Here is a 22,892-nt window from a genome sequence, read left to right on the forward strand (position 1 = left end):
CCTTTTCAGACTTTTTAGCCCAACCTCACAAAAGCCCAAACATAGCCAAGGACAGAATCACATTGTCTGTTTGTGGTTGACCATTTGAAACCCACGCGCTCAATTTGGCAAGTGGGGCCAAATTCCAGTGCTTCTTTTTGGCATCCTTTAACCTCGCACTTTGGAAACGACTGCTGGCTGTCCTGCCACTCCCTCCCCCCTGCCTTTTTTCTGTTCGACCAGGACCTAGAAGGGGGAGGAGACTCACTTTTGAGAGAGAGAGAACCCAAAAACCAAAGTGTTTTTTGACATTGGTTTCTTGTTTTTGCTGATTAATACTTGGATTAGATGCCCTTCTCCACTGTCCTCATCTTTCTCCCATTCTAAGTTACTTAAAGAAAAGAGCCCAACTTGATAAGGCTTCCTCTTTTTTTTAATGCTATAAAACTTTTGGTAAGTTTCAAAGACTCAAACTTTGCCAATTTCTTTTCTTTTTTGATATTATTTCGTGGAGTGTGAAAAAAAGATTTTGGAAGATATTAGTCCAAAGAAGGAAAACGAAACTTGTGGTGTATATGGTGTTCTTTTTCTAGTGAAAAGGAAAGGTATTGTTTTGAGCATTGTTTTTAGGCTGAAATATGAGTTGGGTTTGAGTTTTTTTTTTGGCTGTTTTGAGGTTTGGAGTATGGTTCTTGAGTGCAGCTATATAATCCGTGGAATGTTAGAAAGCCAAGGAAAGAGTTGGTTTTTGGAGCATAACCATTTGAAGATGTCTTGGGTTCATCATCATCAAATCAGGCAAAAAGATGGTTACTTTCAATATCCACCACCTCTTCCTCCATCTCCATATACTGCTGTTACTACTTTTCATAAAGATTCAAACCCTTCACCATCGTCAACATCATCATCTTCTGGTACTAGAATTAGTCCTGCAGTTCTGTTCATTATAGTAATCTTGGCTGTACTATTTTTCATCTCTGGTCTTCTACATCTGCTTGTTAGATTCCTTATAAAGCATCCGTCTTCATCTACATCTTCTCAGTCTAATAGATACCCTGAAATGTCTACCTCTGATGCTCTCCAAAGGCAGCTACAACAACTGTTTCATCTCCATGATTCTGGTTTAGATCAAGCTTTTATTGATGCTTTACCTGTTTTCCAGTACAGAGAAATAGTTGGTCTTAAAGAGCCTTTTGATTGTGCTGTTTGTTTATGTGAGTTCTCTGAGAAAGATAAGCTGAGATTGCTTCCTCTGTGTAGCCATGCTTTTCATATAAATTGTATTGACACTTGGCTGTTATCAAACTCAACATGCCCTCTTTGCAGAGGTACTCTTTTTACTCCTGGGTTTTCAATGGAAAATCCAATTTATGATTTCGATGACATAAGGGAAGATGAGGGGTGTGCTGGCAATGGGGAAAATGGATATACCCCCGGTCAGAAAACAGTGGAAATGGAAGAAATTGTTGTTGACAAGGGGGTTTTGCCCGTGAGGCTAGGTAAATTCAGAAGGCTAAATGATGGACCTGGGGAGGCAGGAGGAGAAACAAGTAGCAGCAATTTAGATGCAAGAAGGTGTTTTTCTATGGGTTCATATCAGTATGTGCTAGGTGACTCAGATCTTAGGGTTGCTCTGTCTAATGATCAAAGCAGTGGCCGTGATATAAAGCTATCAAAAGGGTTGGAACAGAATGGGAATTCTTCAGTAGAAAGGGATGCAGAGGCGAAAAAGATTAGTAATGTGGCCAAAGGGGAGAGCTTTTCTGTTTCCAAGATCTGGCTTTGGTCTAAGAAAGGCAAATTTTCAAGTTATTCAGATGCCCAAATCGGCATGCCTTCTTCTCTTAATACAGGCTTGCCATGGTTGGAGAAAACACAAGAAAAATGATAGGTAATTTCTTTGGCGGTTTCTGGTTGAGCTATTTATTCAATTGATCAAAGCTTGTTATGCTTTTGCTCAGCTCCTGCTTTGAAAATTTTTTTGAGATGCTAATTCAAAATTGTAATGGTTGGTTGTGATATATTTTTGTTCTGAAACCTCAAAGTAAAATTACTCACAAAGGCATTTGCTGGTTGTAACCTGAACTGAATGAGAGAATAGAATTCATGTAGGTAAGACTATGCTGTTGACTCTTCTTCTAATTCTAGCTGTGTTGCTGAACTCATGATGATGTCTTATTTCTGCAAAAGAAGAGATACGTATATTTTTTATCAAATAAAGAAGATATTCATACACTATGTTCCATGCTACTGCACATCTCAGCAATCTTATCTCATTTGAAGGGTTTGCACTGCCTATGTAGTATCATATATAGTGCATGACAAGAAATGTTGCTGCTCAGAGCAATTTGACTATTGTGTTAGTGTTTAGCTAGAACTCCATTGTCATCATGTTTAATTGTTACTTAACTTTGACATTGCGAACAGAATGATTTTATTCGCATCATGACAGTTTTGTTGTCAATCCACAGGTCAATTTGTTATGCAGAAGGTTATGGTCTAGTAAAGTTTGAATGATTAAGGTTGAAATGGTACTGGTTTTACATTGTTCACCTTAGGGGTGTGCTAGTTCAAAGTCAAACATGGAGTACTAATTTGAGTAGTTTCAAGCAAGGATGATGTCTCACAACTTAGGGAAATCATAATACTCTTTCAAGATGCAACTTTTTCCATGCAATTCTACTGTTAATTTGTTGCCCAAGATAGGCAATTCATGCTAGCCCAGTTCCATACTTTCCCCTATTGATGTTGAGCCTATAAAAAATCTCTCTCCCCAACAAAGTATAGTGATGTTTATATATGTCTAAACATGATCTAAGGCAGGAGCCTAGTGCTTTTGCTTTTCTTGGCTTTTGATGAGCCGGGGTTTTTCCCCCTGCCCTTTCCCTTTTACTTTTTAATATATCAACCCTTTTAGGATAATGTGCACTCAATCTGTTGTGTAGAGTGATTGTTGGCTTTGAGAGTGGGCAGTTGTGCAATGATGGTGGGATCCATGAAAGCTGTGTGACAGAAAATTTTTTTCAATCTTGTGATGAGTCCTTTAATTCAAAAATCTTGGCTGTAGCAGCTAAAACTGTGGGGTCATCTTTTGCTCTTCGCATGTGGCCTTGTTGAAATCAAAACCCTTTGCATTAAATCTAAATCCATTCTTATTTAAAAACCAAGGCTATCTACTGCATTATTTAACAGTCAAAATGCAGCAAGTTTGAGGAGAGCTGTTTACACTTGGATAAAATAAGAGTCAAAAGTGAGTAGAAAGAGGAAAAATAGAAGGAGAAGGGAAGAAACAAACAAATACTGATATCAAGCCATCGAGGGATGTCAAGTGTTGTCATTGTGGACCTAGATAGATTCTATGATCCAAACAAATTTATTATCATCTCCTTTTAAACATCTATTATGTTTATTTATATAAGAAGGTCTTAGGGTATTTCTTGTTTACAATATATATATTTTTAGAAGTATGCAGATGGTGGGTGGTGGTTCTGATGAACTGTAGTATATTGCAAAGGGATACCTATGTGAAAATGATCTTCAGCCCCACTTGAGAGGAAGTGTCCAACAATGACTGTTCAGAAATGATAATGTCATCTCTGGGATCCAAATATAAAAACAGAGCACACGGTCACCAACCAATGACAATTGCTTAAAGTACTTCCAAGGTGGGCTCCATAATCCTGCCTGTTAGAATCCTGTGAAGCTGTGAACTGCTCAGCGTTAACCACCTCAGAAGTCAGAATCATATCATATGACAACAATGAGGTACTTTTGTCTCTTTCATGTACCTCAGGGCCTGGTATGGAAAGGGATAAGCCTAGCCCACTGGGTAAAACCAAAATGTAAACTTTGGCCCAGCCCCCTCTTTTACCATCGCTGTTTGTCCAGTGAAAAGGTTTGCTCAGCCCTACTAGTAATAAACAGATTAGATTATTCAGCACAATAATGGTATTTGCCAACATGATCTAGTTCAGAAGTTAATCGTATCATATTGTCTGCAATCAGAAAAGGGTTGAGAATGTGCTAAAAACCTTGTGGCAAACAGAATGCATGAGAGTTAGTGATTTGACAACTACCCCTGCAAGATTCTACAGGGACAGCATTAAAAATAGAGCAGGAAATGTGGAATGTAGACAGGACTTTGGCATTGAGATGAGAGAATGATAAAAAGGGGGACTAATTTCCAGTAATGGTGGATCACAATCGAGTGATTTGTAAACTCATAAGCACTCCTTTCCTGTTAAAAACTGTTCTTCTGCACAATAACAGCCAGGACTAGGAGCCCATAAGCCAATGCTGTTATATTTTTTTTGGCAAGCTTTTGTCACTACTGAAAGAGGAGGAAGAACCCCAGTGGGATTGGGATTCTAGTACTAAAAAAGGAAAATGAAATTAGCTACAGGAAACTTGTGATTCAATGGCATCAACTCATTTAAAAGAGGCTTTTTTTTTGCCCTCTTTATTTACTATTAAAAAGATTGCACCTCGTTTTAAGGAATGGTGATATCCAAAATGGTAGCCCATGAAAGTGACTTTCTAGGAGTCACCATGATCTTCATGCATAATCTTATCAAATACAAAAAAAAAAATGAGCCCAATTAGTGCAAGAGGCAAAGTCATTTCAAGAATGACATTTACTTTTCTCAAGTTGCAAGGCCCTGAATGACCTTTAACTATGTTAGAAGGACCGCTAATTGACAAACCTGGAAAACAAAGTAGGACTCTACAAACCATGCACCACTCATCTCAACATCAATAATCAATAACATACAATCAAATGTCATATGCCAACATCAACAAGCACAAACTTTCACCCAATAGTGATCCAAAACCATAGTTTCAATTCACTTGGAAAATATGAAATTGAAATATAAAATAAAAGACACAAAAATCAAGGTTTTCCATAGATGTGGTACGTAGATGCCACTATATCAAACATTGCTGACTTAATTTCTCCCAAACTCCTAAATTATATCTAAAGCAAAATGAATTGCTACTTTCTCACCTTGGCAGTCTTTCAACTCTTTGATACTCTTAGGTAAAAATGGGACATGAACATTTGTATTAATTCTTTGATTATTTTACATTTCCCAGTACAAAAAGAACCCTTTTTTGACATTTACAAGTTCTCTTCGTCCTTCACTCATCTAGCAATATCAGGGAAAATATTATTCTCTTATTATCCTCAACAAAAAAAACAATTAATATTTTGCTTTACAAAAAAAAGATTAACCTTAACGTAAGCCTCGACCACGCCGCCAACTTTCTGGTGCGAGTGACTGTCACGTGAACTGAAAAACCGTAGCTCAAGCGAATGACGTGTACAGTCAGATGAGAAAGGGCCCGTCTTTGCCTAAATCCATGGAGGATTTCGTGGAGACAGGCAACGAGGCGTACCTGGAAGAGAAGTTTCTGTTCATAAAATCCTCATCGAAATGACCGTTTTGCCCCGGTCCTTCGTCGAAATTGAGGGAGTAACTCATGGGATCGTAATGGAATTTCGTTCCTCCGTTACCGGTTTTGTTCTTGTTGAACCGTCGTATAAACGTCTTCCATTTCGGTCCAGCTACCAGCTCCGACCATTCTCGAACCTTCTTCCACCCTCGGGTCCACCACGGCACGTAGTGACTTGTATTCGCGGAGGCGGCGGAGTTGGTATCGTCGGTCGAAATTCGCTCCCACCAGATTGATCTAACAGCAGAGCGACAAGGCATCCAAAAACAGCAGCCTCCATTGGAGAACTTGAGGTCATGGACGTCGTCTTCGACGACGACCGTCTCCTCCTCCATCGTAGGCAGTTGCGACATTCCTTTTGGAAAATGGAAACGCGCCCAGGAAATTCCCGTTACGATTAGATAGAACGAGATAGGGAGAGAAAGTGATTGAATTCTCTCTCACTTTCTCTCGCTTTCTCGAGAAAGAGAAAGAAATTAAGAATTTTCTCTCAGGAGAGACAGAGAGAGAGCCATTTCTTCTCTTTCTAATAAAAGATTTTTTTTTAATTTTTATTTATTTCTAACGGAAACGGCGGGAATTTAGGAGGTTGTAACAGCTAAACCAACTAACAATAACAGCCCTCGAAGCCGTAGATGGAGTTATTACTTTGTTTTATATTTAACGTTAAAAATAAATAACAGAGAATTTGATTCCCATATTTCTTAAAATTTAATTATTATTTTTATTAAATTATATTTAAAATTTTAATTTTAAAAATACATAAAATCTTTTGTATTAGTAATAAAAAATGGTAAGTTTGTGGGCTCTGTTGAAGCCCACGCCTTTATTGAACTTCGGCCTACGGGGTTTAGACTTAATAAATCACAATGAGAATTGCTACTTAATCAAAATTTCACAAAATTACCATATCCAATGATAATTAATATTCATACATTCAATCATATATATATATATATATATATATTAATTTTTTGATAATTTCACTATACCAACATTTACACTATGACTCATGACATTGAATTTAAGTTTATGTATATACAATTACTCAAACAAGCCGAGAGCAATAGTTGCTATTGGTTTAACATGGTTTGAAAGCACTGAAAACTCAGCATCCACGTGATCCTACATTGAAAAATTACCGTAGATTGGTCAATAGGCAAACAGCAAACATTTGAAAATGAAGTGACGTGGCCCAATTTTTATTCTTCTCTGCTATCTTCTCAACTTGGACTCTGCAACCATTCCACATTCACACAGGTTCAACTTCCACAGATGAATTTTCCTTTCCTGCTTCCTTGGTCAAAGCAAGCTTATCATGATTCCCTTTATAAATCACACTCATGCAAGATGACCACTCATCGTTTACAACAAGCAAAACAAGTTTTATCAATTACTCTTTGCTTTCCTCCAAAGATATGGCCATGAAACTCATCAAAACCCTCGGTTTCTTGCTCCTACTCACTTTCCTCACCTTCATGTTGCTAGCTTCCACCCCGGAAGCTCGCCGGTTCGCTCCCAATCGTCTCCGCAGTGCTGTTATGAAGGCTGACCCAAGCCAGTGGCGGAATGGGGGACCTCAACTTGATGAAGTTTTTCGAGTTCTGGATCTTTTGGGAATGAAGGATTCCTCCGGACCGAGCAATGGCGGCGAAGGGCATTGATATATACAGTCTATGGTGCAAACAAAACGTTGTTGTTAGTGTTAAGTTTCAACATAAATTCAAGGTGTTGTGATGTGTAATGGTTGAAAATAAATTCCTTGCCTTGGTCATTGCATAAGGGTCATATATAGAAGAAATATCATCAAATCCTTGTAAACATACAGAAGAATATATAAATTTTCTATTTACTCTTATATATTTATTTTCTTTCATCAACCAAGACAGCAAAAGAATATACTGCATGCTGACTAACAATGGCCATCTAAGTTTTGTTAATTACAAAGAAAAGGGTAATATGTTTTTCTAAGATTTAGCCTTTTTGTTAATGGCAAAGATCACATAATTTAACTTTTTTTAGATAAAATAAATTTTTTTAATTTAAAACAAAGATTCGAATCGTATTCTACGCACTAACCAATAAACTAAATGTTGAGATACCCTTATATCAAGCATCTTATTTATCAAGTCTTTAGAGTTGCTAGGCTTAGGGTTTGTGCTTTACGGTGTTAATTTCCATTTCTTCATTGTACAAAAAGCAAATTATATATATGTTTGAAACTTTGAAACCAACTGTGCCATGGCATGATTCATGGCACCTTTCATGTATCATGCTTCATAAAATAGGTATATATATATATTAGATTAAAAGAAAATTGTTACAAATTTGAATTCATCAAATTCCGTATTGCATATTGTTATTAAGTTGTTGGTTTTTCAAGTCAAATAATTTACATATTTAACACCATGTGCCCCTAATTTTTTAGGTCAGACGGTATATGACCGTAAAATTAACAAGTTGAAAACACTTTAAGCTTAGTCTCCCTTCAAGGTTGGACTTGGATTGGAATGAACCAGGCCGGGCGGCGTCTAGATCTGCAAAAGCTAGAGCACCTCACGATTTCATATCCCACACTTCAATCAGTAACGGAGTACCTTATATCATACACACATCTATCTTAAAATACTGGTAATTGTCGAGAAATATTTAACCTACCCTTGCGAAGGACAGGTAAAATCTATTGCTAGGATTAAGTAAGCACCTCTTTATAAGCGAGCTTCGTGGACTGTTTAAACATTTGGACGTTAAGTCTAGTTACAACACAATCCATAAAATAAATGAAATAATCTACCTAATTATATTGGTCAATTGGTAAACTTAAACAGTTTAGACTAGAACTATGTTTTCAAATTCAATGAACTGTGTCTAATCTAATTCTCGGAAGTTGACCCTCCAAAAATTCCAGCTCGGAAAACATGAACAACTTCCTCGAATGAATTTCCCTTCCTGCTTCCTTAACATGAGCACATTTCTCATACGTCTTTGAACTTACCAACATTTTCCCACTATTGCTTGTCGAACAAAGCTCACCATCGTCTCCTATATAAACCATGCAAACTGGCCACCTACTCATCCTCATGAGCAGAGAACGCAATAAGCTTACGTTGTTTAACCTCCATTCATGGCCATGAAACTCAAATTATCCCTCCCTTTCATTCTCCTCATTGCTTTCTTGAGCTTCATGTTACTGGTTTCAACTCCAGAAGCCCGTAGGCTTTCACCAGAACATCTCCATGGCGGCATTGTGAAACCCGGCGGCCCTATCCGACAAGGGCAGGGACTTCAACTTGATGATGTGGTTGAAGCTCTTGATCTGCTGGGAATCAAGAATACCTCCGGACCAAGTGATCGAGGAGAGGGGAATTGATAGATAGTGCAATGGTGCACCCACAGCCTTATAGTTAATAGTATTAGGAATGGCAATGTTTAATGGTTGAAAATAAACTCCTTGGGATTTAATCAACCTTATATCAAAATCCATGTGAAATAAATAAAAATAATTATTGTATGTATTACAAGCTTAATTTTGTCAATTTCGGACTATTGGATTTTATTGGTATATATATTTCTCTCTCGATAGATGTGGTTTCTTGATGTGAATCATGAGTGAAAATTACTTGATGTATTTTGTTATTAAATAAATATTTATTTATTTATTTTTGTATGAAAAATCTTACTCTCATCGATCCAAAAAATGAGAAAGAAATATAAATGTGAAAACATTAAGATTATTAAAAAAAGTCATGTTGAATACCTGATAAACACAAAAGTATGTTTGGTTTTTTTCATTTGAAATTAACTTATTATAATTAATGTTATTACTTTATTCAGAAGATTAAGAGAATATTTTTCATATTTTCTATCAAACTTGGGAGAGCAAAGGGTAGTTTACTCTAATTAAAAGCATCATTCATGACCAAATATTGTGGAATTCATATATAGCAAAGGGTGATGACTAGCTTTTCCTTGTTCAGGAGCATAGCAACTTCCAATGGGACTTCTCTTTCTCTATTGTAGAAGTTTGACCCAAAAGCATCAGCTCTTAACAATCCTTCCCACCCTATCATGGAAAATGCAACCAAAAGACTTATAAAGACTAGAATTCAACAGTGTTAATTAGTTAAAGAGGATTGAAGATGTTGACTCTCAAACTTTGTTCACCTGTCAAAGTTTCTCCAAGCCACCTACTTTACTAAGGAATTTTAAAATTATATATTTAATTTGAATAAGCAATAACCAAATGTCTCATACCATTGGTATATGTTACCCTCACCCAAAATAGAAACTAGCAGCATTTTTTTCCTTTTTCTTTAAAAAAAAAATCTGCCGACCATAGAAAGGTTAATCCAGGCGGATGAGTGCTTCTCTAGGAGATTGTGCAGCCAGTGAATAGTGATAATAATATTTACATCAACAAGTCAAAGAAATGGATAAGATACATTAGCTTGGTGCATTGGTAATTGAGACCCATCTGCCTGCAACAACACCTAGGCAGGCTGCATATTCTTTCTTGCAAAATTTATTAGGGAGTTTCTTTTAATAAAATTTTCTAGAGAAGCCATTAGCTTGAGGTCTGAGCGGCTCCCTATTGTTGGAGAGAATTCGTGTCATTTAGTTCAGTCTAGCCCTTCATACCACCACTAGCAGTGATCTAATTTTGCCCTTCAAAATTGGTGTAGCATCCAGATTGATTACACGCTGTCCAAAGTGCTAAACCAGTGACTTGATTCTCTTCATTTGGGGTCAACTACAATACATATATTACATCCTATTATGGGGAACAAACTTGGAAACTAACATATCTCCTAAGAAAGGAAAATCAAATGGAAAACTGTAAACTTACATCATCATCAGTCCTACATCCCCATGTTCATAGCATACATAGGGACTTGAAAGATCTTTGTTTGCTGTCATTTGATTAATAAACTCTGGCAGATGATCAATAGCCATGGGAGTAACCCATGTAATTCAAACGGGGTCGAAGGTTGTGGTGATTATAGATAGGATCCCCATAGTCCACAGCCTTTATCACCACAGCTTCACGCCTTCCACCCTGTTCTTGAACTGCCCCAAAAACGATCTCATTTGTCTCACAGCTCTTCTCATAATAAGTTTGTGGGTTGGATGAATAATGCTTATGTGGGTGCTGCTGCTGCTGTTGATGGTGCTGCATCTGCATTTGCTGCTGTTGCTGATAGTTAGCATCCCACCCATTATAGTGAGGCCGGCTTTGCTTGATATGGTGTTTTCTCTCAAGGTCCTTGGTCATAAATGGGTAACTTCTCTTGGGCGTTGGAGTCCTAGTATCTAAGGAAGGTGGCTCATCTTCATCAGGAATCACAAAGCTCTCTTGCATAGGCCATCCTCTGGATTGTATGGTTGATTGCTGGTACTGATGTTGATACTGATAGTGGCGAGGCTTCCTTCTAAAGCCCGAAAATAAGCCCCCAAAGATTTCAGCCACAGATGAGCCAGTATTGAGGACGAGCCTACCAATTGAACCAAAGAAGCCTTCTGCTTTTTCAGGTTCATCGTCGGGTGGAATTAAGGGAGGCCTGACTGATTTAGGAGGCCTCTGATATGGTGCCATAGTTGCTCCACTCTTTATTGGAGTTCTTGAGTCCTAAGAAGATTGGAACTTGCTTGGTCATTTCATGTAGAATTCAGAGAGTTGGAACTTTATGATAATATGTATGTGTCAGAACAATTTTCTAACATTCACATGCAACAATGAAATTACTCCATCCAGAGAAAATCAGAAAATCAAGTACAGTGAATAGTATTACATTCCCCATTCAATGCATAAGGAAAGAAGTGGGAAAACAATGAAAGTAGGATATATAATGGTTATGAATGCACTCACCAAATTTATGAGAAAGGAGAGAAGAAAGAATCCAGACATTTAAACTCTTATAATAAGTTACAAGCAAAGAAAATAAATATAAAGTTTAAAATCTCTGACCTTCCATCCATTTGCTTTGCAATTAGCAAACTTGAAAGCATTACATAAGGTATTATCTAAAATATTTTGAAGATTAATGGATGGGAAACTCTCTGATAATATAAGCAATAAATTAATGACTAGAAACAGAAGAAAAACATAGAACATTATGTCACTTACGTCACGGGAAGAGAACATTGCTTGTACTCTACGCTGCAGCAAGGCCAGCATGTAACCAAAGAAGCCAGCTGCAGCAAGCACTGCTATACCTACAATGATGGACCCATATCTTAAAGATTGTCACGGTCTTGAAAGAAAATGGCATCAACAATTTACAGTTCAAAAGAATTGTACCTAAATGAAAACTGCCATCATATTGATGGGAACAATCATCATCATTGAGTTGAATCTCACGAATTGCCTGGTTTCCTCTATCTATAACCAAAAGAGAGCAGCTACTTCCTACATAAACCACATCAAAATCATTTGAAAATTTTGCATCTTCACTTGGACCATCGACATGACCTCCTCCTCGGCTCCATTTTCCTCCACCAGCAATAGTTGTAACCCCTGCATAAAGAAATAAAATAAATTCAGCTCAGAGGTTGTGTTAGAATGGCTAATGATTTTCAAAGAACTTAAAACCTACAAAATTTTTAGCAAGGTAGCTGTGTAAGAATGGAGGATTTGGCGGACAATTTTCTTGCACTTATCTAACCACAACAGCTGTAAGACTAATTAAAATGAGAGTCCATTCTTTAATCATGAGAAATTCCTTGAACGTTGCCCAAATCACCTGATTCACTGATCTTCCTTATGGCCATATTCATTGTGTCTGCAATGTATACATTTCCGCTGTCATCCACTGTAAGACCTTTTGGATGATTCATTCTAGCTTCTCTTGGTTTCCCATCTACATGCCCAGAGTACCCTTCAGATGATCCAGCAACCAACTTAGGTCTGCTATCTGCAGATATTCATCCATGTCAGCAAATGAAAGAATGATAGGTTTTGGAGAATATTCAAATGAGCACCAAGAAAATGAACAGATGAGGTAGAAGAAAATCAAATAAGGAAAGAGAATCCTGGCATTTCTGTTTCTAAGAAAACAACGTAAAGTCTCATCAGTCCTCCAACTTTTCTAACTTTGAAATGATTCCAAAAATTAGAACAGCAAAGTGAACTTGGACTAGTCACCATTCAAAGTAACCAAGGTGATTAAACTTCATGAAGAAGCTCAAAGGTGTCCACACCTTAGTCAAATATTGAGTATTCAAAAAGTGAAAGTACTTACGCATAAGGCTTAGATCAGAAGATAAAGGACAAAATAAGTAAATTTTAAGTCTAAGTATTCAATAGAGAATGTCGACTTTGAAATAAAAAAGAAAAAGACTGCATAATCTTCAAAAAGATGTAACTGGTAGGCAGCAAACAGCACTAAATGGTGTTCTGTCCTTTTAAAAGTAGTGTCTTCTCCTAAACAAAAGCACATCGAACTTATCGACAACGTTGTGTAAGTAATGTGTTAAGAATCTATCAACAACTTAAACAGAAAGAAAAAAAAATGCTCCAAGTACCTCCTAGACAAAATTAATGAAAAGAGCCAAGCTTTCAAGTTTCAACCAAAAAACTTGAAATGTTCGGGTAGGCAATCAGCATTGTTAATAAACCCAAATCTTCCTCTCAAAAAAGGAAAAAAGAACACAAATCTTGAACCCCAGAAAAGTGCTACTGCAAAATTAACTTACATCTAGACAATGGCATTGAGATCTTGTAAATGTTACTATTTTCAGAATCCAACACCAAGATAGCTCCACTTGGGGAAACTTCAACAGCAAATGGCTCAATCCCAAGCTTGCTTCCATCAAAAACTGTTTCCACAGTGTATCCACCTTCAAATTTCATCATGGAACGGCTAGAAATAGCTGAGAAAACAAATCCCATCAGCCCAAAAAACCAGTCTTTAGACTCCACACAAAGAGGCAGGAAGACCAAAAATCAGAGGAAAATAGGAAACAGATTGAACAATGAAGCAAAGTTACCAGTTTTGGGTGCTGATTTTAGTGACCATAGCCATTTAACAAGAGCAGACACCACATTTGAGACAACTGAAGTTACAATTTCTGCAAAAAATCAAAATGAAAAGCAAAATTCAAACAAAAAAATATAACAAATACAGAGAAAAATAAAAACAAAAAGTAAAATGGTGAGAGCTTTTTTTAGACTTACTTGCAGGTGGGGTGGCAGAAACTGAAGAAAACCCATTAAAGAGAACCAAAAAAATGAGAGTAATAACTACCCATTTCCTCACCATTGCTTAAGTTTCTTACTCTAACATGGAAAACATAGAAGATGAAAAACAGTTCAAGCATGAAAGATTAGAGCTCTGTTAAAAAAATATTGTTGCTTTGCATATATATAGTTCCTTAAGAAGAAGACCCCACAAAAATATTGTTTGGCTTTGCCAACTTTTTTTGCTTTTACATTTTAATCAGTAGAAGCCTTTTTGAAAGAGAAAAAGAGAGGGTAGATACTATGAAGGGTTTAAATACCACTGTGTAGGGGAGCTCTGTTCAAGAAAAGGAAGTAAAGGCAAAAGAAAGAGAGGAAAGCCTTAAGTCTCTTAGACCATAGTGAATGCCAGTTAAAGCAGGAATCATATTCCCTGGTTTTGTCTTAAATTTTTTTGTTTTAATTGCTCTCAAATCATTTAATGACAAATTTGATCTTGGCAGCCATTGATTTTTTTTTTATTTTTTGCCCTTTTGCAGGCAAATGGGGCACTCTTGTTTGTAAACAAAAAGTGAATGAAATCATAGATGTGTTCAACAATTCTTTTTAACAAGTAGTAGACAGGTTGCTTGTATCAAATATTCCCTGTCTCAAATCAAATTTGTCTTTCATTACTTTTAAGTATATTTTGATTTACACTTTTTTTTAATAATTCAGACAAAAAACTTTATTAATCATAAGGAACATTGATACAATGAGACATACTTTTACTAAACATAAACAGCTTAACTCTAACCCTTATCAATTTCAATGTCATGTAAAAAGAACCTCATTAAAAAGCCTTTTCATGATAAAATTCAATGGGAAAAAACTCATGAAAAAGAAAAAGAATGCCCTTGCGTACATGTCTATTACATTAATCAAGGGATCTTGTAACCCTTCCATCACAACCAAGCTATTAGCTACAGCTCAAGTAAATCTTGCAAAACAATATTTGCTATATTGTTTGGCATATCCGCTACATTTGTCCAAAAGACTTCACCACTCATCAATGTCTTTGCATGTTGAGCTACTTTTAATATAACAAAAAAAAATTCAATTCTAGACAAGGGAAGTACTAAATTTTATGACTTCAATCTTTCTAAAGCTAGCATTACTCTAATTATGGTTCATGTGGCCATTTTGTTAAAGGAGCCCCTTGTTCAATTTGATTCTGCGGGATAAAGAAAGGGAAACTTGACTATTTCTTTACAAACTTCCAGGTGAGAATGCCTTTATAATCTCCTTAATAGCAAACTTTATTTAATTAAAGAAAAGAAACAAGCCTCCCTGTTTGTCTCTAATTTAATGCTTTACTTGTGATGTACAACTTCCAACTGATCTTTCCTTCCGTTTCTACTCTCCACCTTGTGGTAGCTGCCATGTGCTTTGGGTGGATAGGAACTTATCTGCCAATATGGAATCAAATTCAGTAACTATCTTTCTTTCTCTCTCTTTTTATTGGAGAATGTTTGCTTTCATGTTTCTTAGAATTCTTTTCTTTGGAAAGAGGATTTCTTTAGCTTCTCTTTTTTTCTTCATGGGGCTGAATTAGTGGTGTTTTTGATGAGATGCCCATGGCAATGATTTAACTTTAATTAATGCTTTTACTGGGTTTTGTTTGAAGCTTATATACAATGATTTTGCCCTTGAAAGTCTAGTCTGATAGTGAAAACTAATCATTGTAATCACATATTGAGAATCCCATTTTTCTTCATCTTTAGATTTGTTCAAGTTGCTGATGATTATAAATGAGGAAAAATCAGATAATTTTATGAAAAACAGTGTCAGCTTTGTCCATCACATTGTAACTTAGCATGAATTGCAGGCCTTTATTGTTGCATGGTTTTGATCAAAGGAGAAATTCCACTCATCTCTATAATATATGAATCATAGGCCTTGATCCCCAATTTAAGTGAGAGCTGATGCATTATTCAAGGTTCGTCCCCTAACTTATGCTAATATAAAAGGGAAATAAAGAGTAAGTACCCCATAGTTTAGGTTATCATCCCTGACACTGGGAAACTTTGCATGGATATCTTTTTCTAGGTTTAAATGTTATTGGACATTGTGCGATTGCATAGGAAGTTAGTACCATGAAATGTTTCAACATCGTACATTTCATGGTCACGTTGTCGATGCCAAAGACAGTGATGGTTCCACTTCCTTGACCTTAGCTTCTAATTTTTGTCTTTAATCTTGTAATCTCTCCTAACCTTAAAGTGATGTTGAGATGTTTCATCAGTCAACGAATCGTGTCAATTTGTAACCTTGTGCTGGAAACTGCTTACAATTGAACTCAAAACAGTACTTCCAAGTGATATAGCATCTCAAAAAGCTGTGTTCTATCATATACACGACGACTGGCAGAAAAGACAAATGATTGAATATAATACCTGTGCTGTGTACTCAAATTTATACCTGGTACACCATTCCCACCTCAAGTGTAGATGCATGAGGAATGCTTAAGGCATAGCTTGGTCCCCTAGAGTTTCTCCTCAAGAAATCATACCCAAAATTTATCACAATTTTCTTCATCAGACTTGACCCTTTCTTTGCCCTCACGTATGAGTGCCCAAGTATAAAAGCCATTCCTGCCTCCCTTGCTTCCATCAGTTCCTGCAATTCCTCCTTTGCATCCCTGTCTATCCGTGGGCTTTCCGGGACAACAAACCTCACCCTCTTCCTAGGCCTCTCTGGGGACTTTGCCTCCCTTAGCTCTGAAACGCATACTATTTCAGAAGAATCCTCACCATCTTCACACATTCTAATGTCCCCTACCATTTCAGAAGAATCTTTGCCATCTTCGCACATTCTTACACCTTCTAAATTTGATGATGAAGTCCCAATAACTGTCATTTTCTCATCATTTTCCAAGTCATCTATCCCAATAATACATTTCGGCCTCTCTGACCGAATAAATTCTGCAATGCTACAAATAAGGTCTTTCTCAAATTCCAAATCATCTTTGTGAATGTCTCGATATCCATACCGTGCTATACATCGATAGAGCCTATATTCCTTTGGACCAACTCTTCCTACTAGGAACCTTTCCATGGGACTGACATGTGGTACTGGAACTGACTTGATGCAAAGGAACACTACAACTTGGTGGAAAGCAGGGAGGTTGGTGACAAAGTGAGAAAAAATAGCTGGGATTCCTGAAACAAGCTCCGTATGTATAAGGCCAATGCCTCGAACCCGAACAATGCCTAGAGTAGGACCTAGAGCGAGGAGCCAATTGATAGAGACCTTATTCTGGACATCAAACTCGTACTTCTTGAGTGTGCCATAGTGCCAAACATACATTATGAGTAAAAATATAAAAGCAAGGGCAATAGGAACCCAAGCCCCTTCAAGGAACTTGATAAGAGATGCTGAGAAGTAGAGTGCCTCTATGGAGCCAAAGAAGAATATAAACAAAAGAGCTAGGTAGACACTTTTGTGCCAGCATATGACAATGACCAGGGGCATCAGGCATGTGGTCACCAGCATAACTGTTATAACTGCCAAACCTGTTAGAGAAAAGAAGAAGGTGCTGTAAGAATGACCATGATTACAAACTCTCAGAAGAAAATGTTAATTCAATTAAGTGAAATTGGAACTTGAACATCACTATCAGAAATAATTTAAAAGCAAACACAATTTGGAGGATTTCACTCCCATGTCACAGCAGTTATCATATCAGAATATGAAGTTAATTTGAACAACCCCGCTGTTCTGTTTTATTGTACTAACAGTGAAACATCTTCATTTCAAAGACATGTTAAGTAGTTGGAGAGAATGCAGATTTAAGCAGTAGAGATTGTCATTTCTGAATCATGCGTATCATACAACCAGATTTCCCATCTCTCCCACCTTGAACCCCTAAGTAAACAAATAAATAAATAGCATCGAAAGGAGAAGACGAAACCTGCTGCATTTCCCATGCGTTTTGTGTCTCTAAAACCAACAGTCACGGCCAAGCACAACAGCAATAAAGTCCAATTGATTTCTGGAATGTAAATCTGGCCGTGGATTTTGGATGAAGTATGTATAATTTTGACCCTTGGGAAGCAACCCAAAGCAGAACACTGTTTGATAATTGAAAATGTTCCAGTGATGATCGCTTGACTTCCTACAACTGCTGCAAGTATGGCTATAACTAGAACAGGCCATCTTATTTTCTCTGAAACAACAATGACTCTTAGACTTAGCTAATCAATATTATCAAGATCGAAGTGAATCTGTGTCATCTATGAAGAACATACCAGGTACAGACACATAGAATCCAATCCGGTAGTCAGTTTCATTAATATGATGCACAGAAAGATAAGCAGCTTGGCCCATATATGCAAGGATTAAGGATGGATAAACCACAAAGGTGAAAGCAATCTGCAGGAAAGTTACCTTTAGTTAGGGAAATGACAATGTCACCATTTCACTCATAAAATACTGAATGTAGGCAATTTTTCATGAATTACATATGAACATAATTGAGTCAAAATAAGTCAGGAAACATGAACATATTTGTTTAAATTGTGCATGATGTGCAAGTCTAATAAGGCATTGATATATCCAAATATTCTTCTTGTGAAGCAAACATGACCTTCCTGTCTAATTAATAACCAGCTACTGTGATAGCAATTTAAAGGAGCTTGTCCCGTCTGAAAATGAGCCAATTTTTAATTAGTTTTCACTGCTTCTTGGCCTCCCTTTCTATTTTCCTCATCTGCATATTTTGGGCATTGTAAGCACCCTACAGACATTTGAACACAACCCCAAATCAACTTGACTAAGAGAGTCCCTTACAAATAGCCTCTGGGTGTAGAGCCATAATTCTTTGGGCTATATTTTTCCCTTTCCGGCCTGATCCTGGTAGGTCAGTATCGAGACATGTAACTGCGTTCAGATTGGGTTACATGCTAACCCAAAGGAAGAAGCCTAGGATAGGGGAGGGTTTTTTTTTAGTTCTTTGATATCATTCATCCTCTACCTAACGGTTGTCCATCGACAATGCAATTATGCAGCTACACATGAATAAAATAAATTGTTGAATAAGTAGTAATGTAAGTGGAAAATCGATAATAAGCAACAAATTACCTTGATAGACAACTGTGAAAAGTGTCCAAGATCAGCAAACATAGCTTCTGAGCCTGAACCAATTAGAAAAGGAACATTAGACAAAGAAAAAGAAGATGGCTGTCAAAAGTTAGACAGTACAGTTGATACACTCATGTACCTGTTATACAAAGCAGGATCCCACCCAGTGACATCCAACCCCCCTTTTGGGTCTTCTTCAAAAACTTATACATGTAATAGGGAGAGAGTGCTTGATAGACATGGGGATTCCACTGGACAATATTATACACCCCAATTGCACTGATGCATAAAAGCCATGTTATCACAACAGGTGCAAACAAGAATCCTACCCGGTGGGTCCCATAATGTTGGAGGGCGAACAAGAATATGAGTATGGCACAAGCAGCTGGGACTTCAACATCTGCAGAATTAATAAACTCTGAGGAAACACAATATTAAGCACATAAGCAGTGTTTTTAGTTTGAGCTCTTGAACTAATTCATACTATGCTTGCATTGACCAAAACCTTTTATTAACCTATAACTTGTCAAATTGCAAAAGTTTGAGATTTGCTGAATCCGTTGTGAACAGTTAGCTAGTTTTGTTTCTGAATTAAACCAGCAGGAAATTTGCATTATGCTTTAGGATTTCTCTTATCATTTCCGGAGGCAAAGATTTACAGCATCAGTACTAGAAACAGGCAGACAGTAAACCATATATGATGAAAGTTGAAATGATTAAACAGTTAAAAAATCTTATGTATGTACTCTTACAGGTAAGTAGGATTTACCAATTATTTGATTTTGACTAGTTCTTGGAGTTCAAAAGATTTCCTTATGTGAAACATTGCTATCGATTTCTTTCAAACTAAGTTGTAAAATATTGTTAATGAAATCTCAAATCCACTTGTTTAGGATATTTTATTAAACCATGAGTCCATGACAGAATGCTCGATGGAGTAATTGTCACCCACAAACAGAAATGATAGCGAATCATGGATGCCGGAACACAGATGACAAAGGAATCAAACATGACAAAAGGAATATATGAACAATGCAATTACAGTGAGAAATTGGGAAATCAAAATGTAATATATATCTTCAAAAAATGATCCAAAAGGATGAAGGAGATGATTTGACCACATCAATGGTGGAAGTCAATCTTGAAATAGTAGTAAGAGCTTCAGGCTTGGTTGAAGCCATAGGCATGATCGATGATGCATCTCTCATTGAGGACATTTAGTCATGGTCTTATTTCAGGTTGTCTAGTCTAAAAAACAGAAAGTCCTGCCAAATAATGTAAACAATGAGATAACATGCTGATTAATGTAGCAGACTCTCCCCTATAATTTAGTTTATTCTGACCCTTATCCTTCCACAAAGACTACCTTTTTCTCGCCATATAACGACAGCTTCAACTATGAAAGTTGACACCTTGCATAATCTTTCCGATATATGAATTTAAACTTCTTTTCTTGGCCACATGTTCCACCTTTACTTTATTATATACAGAAAGTCATCAACTTGACCCTCCACATTACGTATCAAAGCATAATTTATTTGGACTGATGGCGATTTGAGTTTGATTAAAGCAAAGAAGCTGTCTTAGGCCCTTAATTACATTTGGGGGGGACCCACAGTAATGCAGACGCTTATCACAATTTGATAAACTCTGGTTGTCCTTCTGCAGATGAAATAGTGAACAATTTTCAGCCACTTTTGAGCTCTGATATGTAGCATCATAATCACCATTTGGCTGCCTAATCATGATAGGCCTCTTACTTGGTTATGACAATAACAGTACGCAGATGCCGTAGGAAACTGTCTATAGATGCCTAAAGCAACAAAGAAGGGAGACCAGGCAAAGAGAACCTGGTTGTACTTAGTGCTTACCAACTAGTAGAAATCATTCAAAACACTAATGAACTATATTCTCAATTACCTATTACTATTTATTTACACGAATACTATATTCTGCTGCAATGGAATTATGAAAATTGGCTTCTAATTTAGGAACTTACAACGATGTTGCTCTTTGGACATGGAAAGCTCCAGCCCCGACACTGCCGAAAAAACTGCAGAAATCGAGAAATTCTCAGTTACTAACCACTCAAATTTCCAGGTATAAACCAAAAACCCAAATTGTATCTTCCAGTACCGGAAATTGCGGGTGTGAGCACCCCATCTCCAATGACCATGCAAGTCCCAATCAAAGCCAGTACAAGCAACACCCTTTGCAATATTTTGTGTTTCTCTAAAGTTGTTTTCAAACTTGTTTCCAAGAAACTCTTATTATTTGATACTATCCCATCTTTCTTGTACTCTGATAATTCCTCATCTGCAAGTTGACAATTAGGCAAGGAACAAACCCTGGCATGCCTGCAGAGCAATGAATATAAGGCAAAAGTGCCACCTTCACCATTATCATCAGCTCTAAGCACAATAAAAACATATTTCACCAATGGTATCAATGTTAATGTCCAGAACACAAATGACAGAACCCCATATATCTCTTCATTAGTATCAGAATGTTGAATATCCTCAGCAAAAGCACTTTTGTATACATATAAAGGAGAAGTACTTAAATCTCCATAAACAACACCTAAACTTTGATAAGCCAAAGTTAACACAGTCTTCCATGATTCCTTCTGCAACAAAACAAACAAAAGAACAAAAAGCTGAGATTTTGAAGAGAGTAACTATAATAAAACTAGCTGCCACATGTCTTACCTTGATTGGACTCTTGGGGATCACACCTTCAAGATCCATCAGAGCCTGCCGCAGAATCACTCAAAATCCATTCTTTCAACAAGTAAACCAAAGATAAAGACTACCCAGTTCTTACAAGTTTAAGAAAAACACAGCAAAAGAAAGAAAGAAAGAAAAAACAAAAGGGTAAGCTTTTGTAAGAGAGTACACAGAAAGTAGGTGAAGAAACAGGCAATGTAGACAAGTCAAGAACAAACACGAAACACAAAGAAAATGAATATATATATATATATAGTGAGAATAGTATTGAAACAGGAAGGTGGTTGGATTTAGAGCTTAGAATAAAAGAATATCATGGGGTCTTAGTTTCAAAGACAGAAAACAAAGCAAGATGGATAGAGAGAGAGAGAGTGAGAAAGAGAAAGAAGTGGTAATTTTTTGAAGAGAGAAACTTGGGTTGTCTCTTTTAAGCTTTGTTTAGTACTTGAGATTCTAGATGGCATAAATTTTGTTAATGTTTAGTTTTTTTCATCTCCACTTTGTTGTCTTATACATATACGTGCTTGAGTGGGAAACTGAAGTGCCCTTGTAAACTGGGCATGCACTAACTGAAAATTGAATATTTTCTTTTTTATGAAACCTAACACTGCCACTCACAGAAACGTCTCTTTTTCGAAATTTTAAAGTGTTTTTCATTGTTTTCTGACACAGTCGATTAACTCCTAATTACTCCTCAGAAAAAAAGGGGGACCATCATATCGTGTGACTCAGGCGAGTTGGCTCAGGAATGTACCCTCCCTTTCTTTTCTGGTCAACAAATTTGGATCTCCCAAATATGAAGAGAAACTGATAATCAGTTTACTTTTTTGCTTGTAAAGTTTTGTTTTTGTCTAAACTTAGCCTTACTTTCCCTTCCAATAATGAAAATGAAGAGCTGATCTTGTCTGAGTAACCTATAAGAGATTCAGTAAACGCTAAACTTCCATACGTGGAATGTTATAAACCACGATTGTTAATGATGTGAGGAATCATTTTCTTTCAAAAGTCACATGATAAACCTGGCCTAAGCAGAGGACAATGTTAATAGCAGACTGGGAGGGGAAGATAATTCCAGAAGTATGGAGAAAGAAAGCGAAATCATATGAAAATGATTCATGAATGGGAGAAGTCGTGGTGCATATACATGTGCAAGTGGTCACACAATGAAAGGGTAACTGCCTAACCAAAAATATCAAGATGAAGCAAAGGCTTCTTGACTCTGTTTTACAACCTTTGAATACATTAACTGATAGGCCTATGGCCTATCAGTGGTTAAGTTCAGACCTTTGACAATTGATAACAATGAACTCTAAAAGTCTAGGATAAGCAATTTTTTCTGGTTTACAGTAGTTGGTTTTGAATGATATGGGAATAAAGGCTCGTATGACATAAAGAAAATTCTACCTGATCAAAAGGGTATGTCAGAATTAGCTTAA

The 22,892-nt window shown here is 36.8% G+C and overlaps 4 protein-coding genes across 8 annotated transcripts; 1 reads left to right on the plus strand and 3 right to left on the minus strand.

The window, feature by feature from the left end:
• The first annotated feature begins 184 nt into the window (after positions 1-184).
• Positions 185-4,516, plus strand: LOC110427935 (RING/U-box superfamily protein). Of its 5 annotated transcripts, none has more exons than XM_021443581.1 (2): positions 185-1,870; positions 3,452-4,516. In XM_021443581.1, the coding sequence occupies exon 1, from the start codon at positions 665-667 to the stop codon at positions 1,865-1,867; it is 1,203 nt and encodes a 400-aa protein (XP_021299256.1). In that variant the 5' UTR covers positions 185-664; the 3' UTR covers positions 1,868-1,870; positions 3,452-4,516. The 5 variants fall into 5 exon arrangements, with proteins under 5 accessions (XP_021299256.1, XP_021299260.1, XP_021299257.1 ...); XM_021443585.1 differs by having other exon boundaries at positions 3,494-4,516; XM_021443582.2 differs by lacking the exon at positions 3,452-4,516 and adding an exon at positions 2,451-3,413.
• Positions 4,517-4,859: 343 nt separating this feature from the next.
• Positions 4,860-6,043, minus strand: LOC149526311 (uncharacterized). The gene has a single exon (XM_089785531.1). It carries the CDS (start codon positions 5,784-5,786, stop codon positions 5,307-5,309), a length of 480 nt encoding a protein of 159 aa, XP_089641657.1. The 5' UTR covers positions 5,787-6,043; the 3' UTR covers positions 4,860-5,306.
• A 4,098-nt stretch (positions 6,044-10,141) lies between these two features.
• On the minus strand, positions 10,142-14,030 carry LOC110427948 (uncharacterized). Its single transcript, XM_089785530.1, has 7 exons — positions 13,607-14,030; positions 13,420-13,500; positions 13,126-13,302; positions 12,174-12,344; positions 11,732-11,947; positions 11,558-11,646; positions 10,142-11,059 (listed from the first exon to the last, which is right to left on the minus strand). The coding sequence occupies exons 1-7, from the start codon at positions 13,689-13,691 to the stop codon at positions 10,376-10,378; spliced, it is 1,503 nt and encodes a 500-aa protein (XP_089641656.1). The 5' UTR covers positions 13,692-14,030; the 3' UTR covers positions 10,142-10,375.
• Positions 14,031-15,941: 1,911 nt separating this feature from the next.
• Positions 15,942-21,931, minus strand: LOC110427947 (potassium transporter 8-like). The gene is made up of 8 exons (XM_021443604.2): positions 21,439-21,931; positions 20,867-21,356; positions 20,730-20,783; positions 18,870-19,130; positions 18,731-18,783; positions 17,899-18,022; positions 17,562-17,816; positions 15,942-17,163 (listed from the first exon to the last, which is right to left on the minus strand). Exons 1-8 carry the CDS (start codon positions 21,475-21,477, stop codon positions 16,064-16,066), a joined length of 2,376 nt encoding a protein of 791 aa, XP_021299279.1. The 5' UTR covers positions 21,478-21,931; the 3' UTR covers positions 15,942-16,063.
• Positions 21,932-22,892: the final 961 nt, after the last annotated feature.

Source organism: Theobroma umbraticum, unplaced genomic scaffold, assembly GCF_002168275.2.
Source record: "Theobroma umbraticum cultivar Fairchild unplaced genomic scaffold, ASM216827v3 scaffold_239.0, whole genome shotgun sequence".
In the NCBI taxonomy this organism is placed as follows: Eukaryota; Viridiplantae; Streptophyta; class Magnoliopsida; order Malvales; family Malvaceae; genus Theobroma; species Theobroma umbraticum.

What these genes read in the sequence shown, in the direction of transcription:
- LOC149526311 (XM_089785531.1), bottom strand. Translation starts at nt 5,786, where the DNA reads ATGTCGCAACTGCCTACGATGGAGGAGGAGACGGTCGTCGTCGAAGAC.
- LOC110427947 (XM_021443604.2), bottom strand. Translation starts at nt 21,477, where the DNA reads ATGGATCTTGAAGGTGTGATCCCCAAGAGTCCAATCAAG. An exon ending in GTCCAAAGAGCAACATCGTT is followed by an intron (nt 19,131 to 20,729) that starts GTAAGTTCCTAA and finishes TTAATTCTGCAG; the next exon opens with ATGTTGAAGTCCCAGCTGCT. An exon ending in ATTCTATGTGTCTGTACCTG is followed by an intron (nt 17,817 to 17,898) that starts GTATGTTCTTCA and finishes TTGTTGTTTCAG; the next exon opens with AGAAAATAAGATGGCCTGTT.
- LOC110427935 (XM_021443581.1), top strand. Translation starts at nt 665, where the DNA reads ATGGTTCTTGAGTGCAGCTATATAATCCGTGGAATGTTAGAAAGCCAA.
- LOC110427948 (XM_089785530.1), bottom strand. Translation starts at nt 13,691, where the DNA reads ATGGTGAGGAAATGGGTAGTTATTACTCTCATTTTTTTGGTTCTCTTT. An exon ending in CTCAATGCCATTGTCTAGAT is followed by an intron (nt 12,345 to 13,125) that starts GTAAGTTAATTT and finishes GAATATCTGCAG; the next exon opens with ATAGCAGACCTAAGTTGGTT. An exon ending in AAGGAAGATCAGTGAATCAG is followed by an intron (nt 11,948 to 12,173) that starts GTGATTTGGGCA and finishes TTCTTTATGCAG; the next exon opens with GGGTTACAACTATTGCTGGT.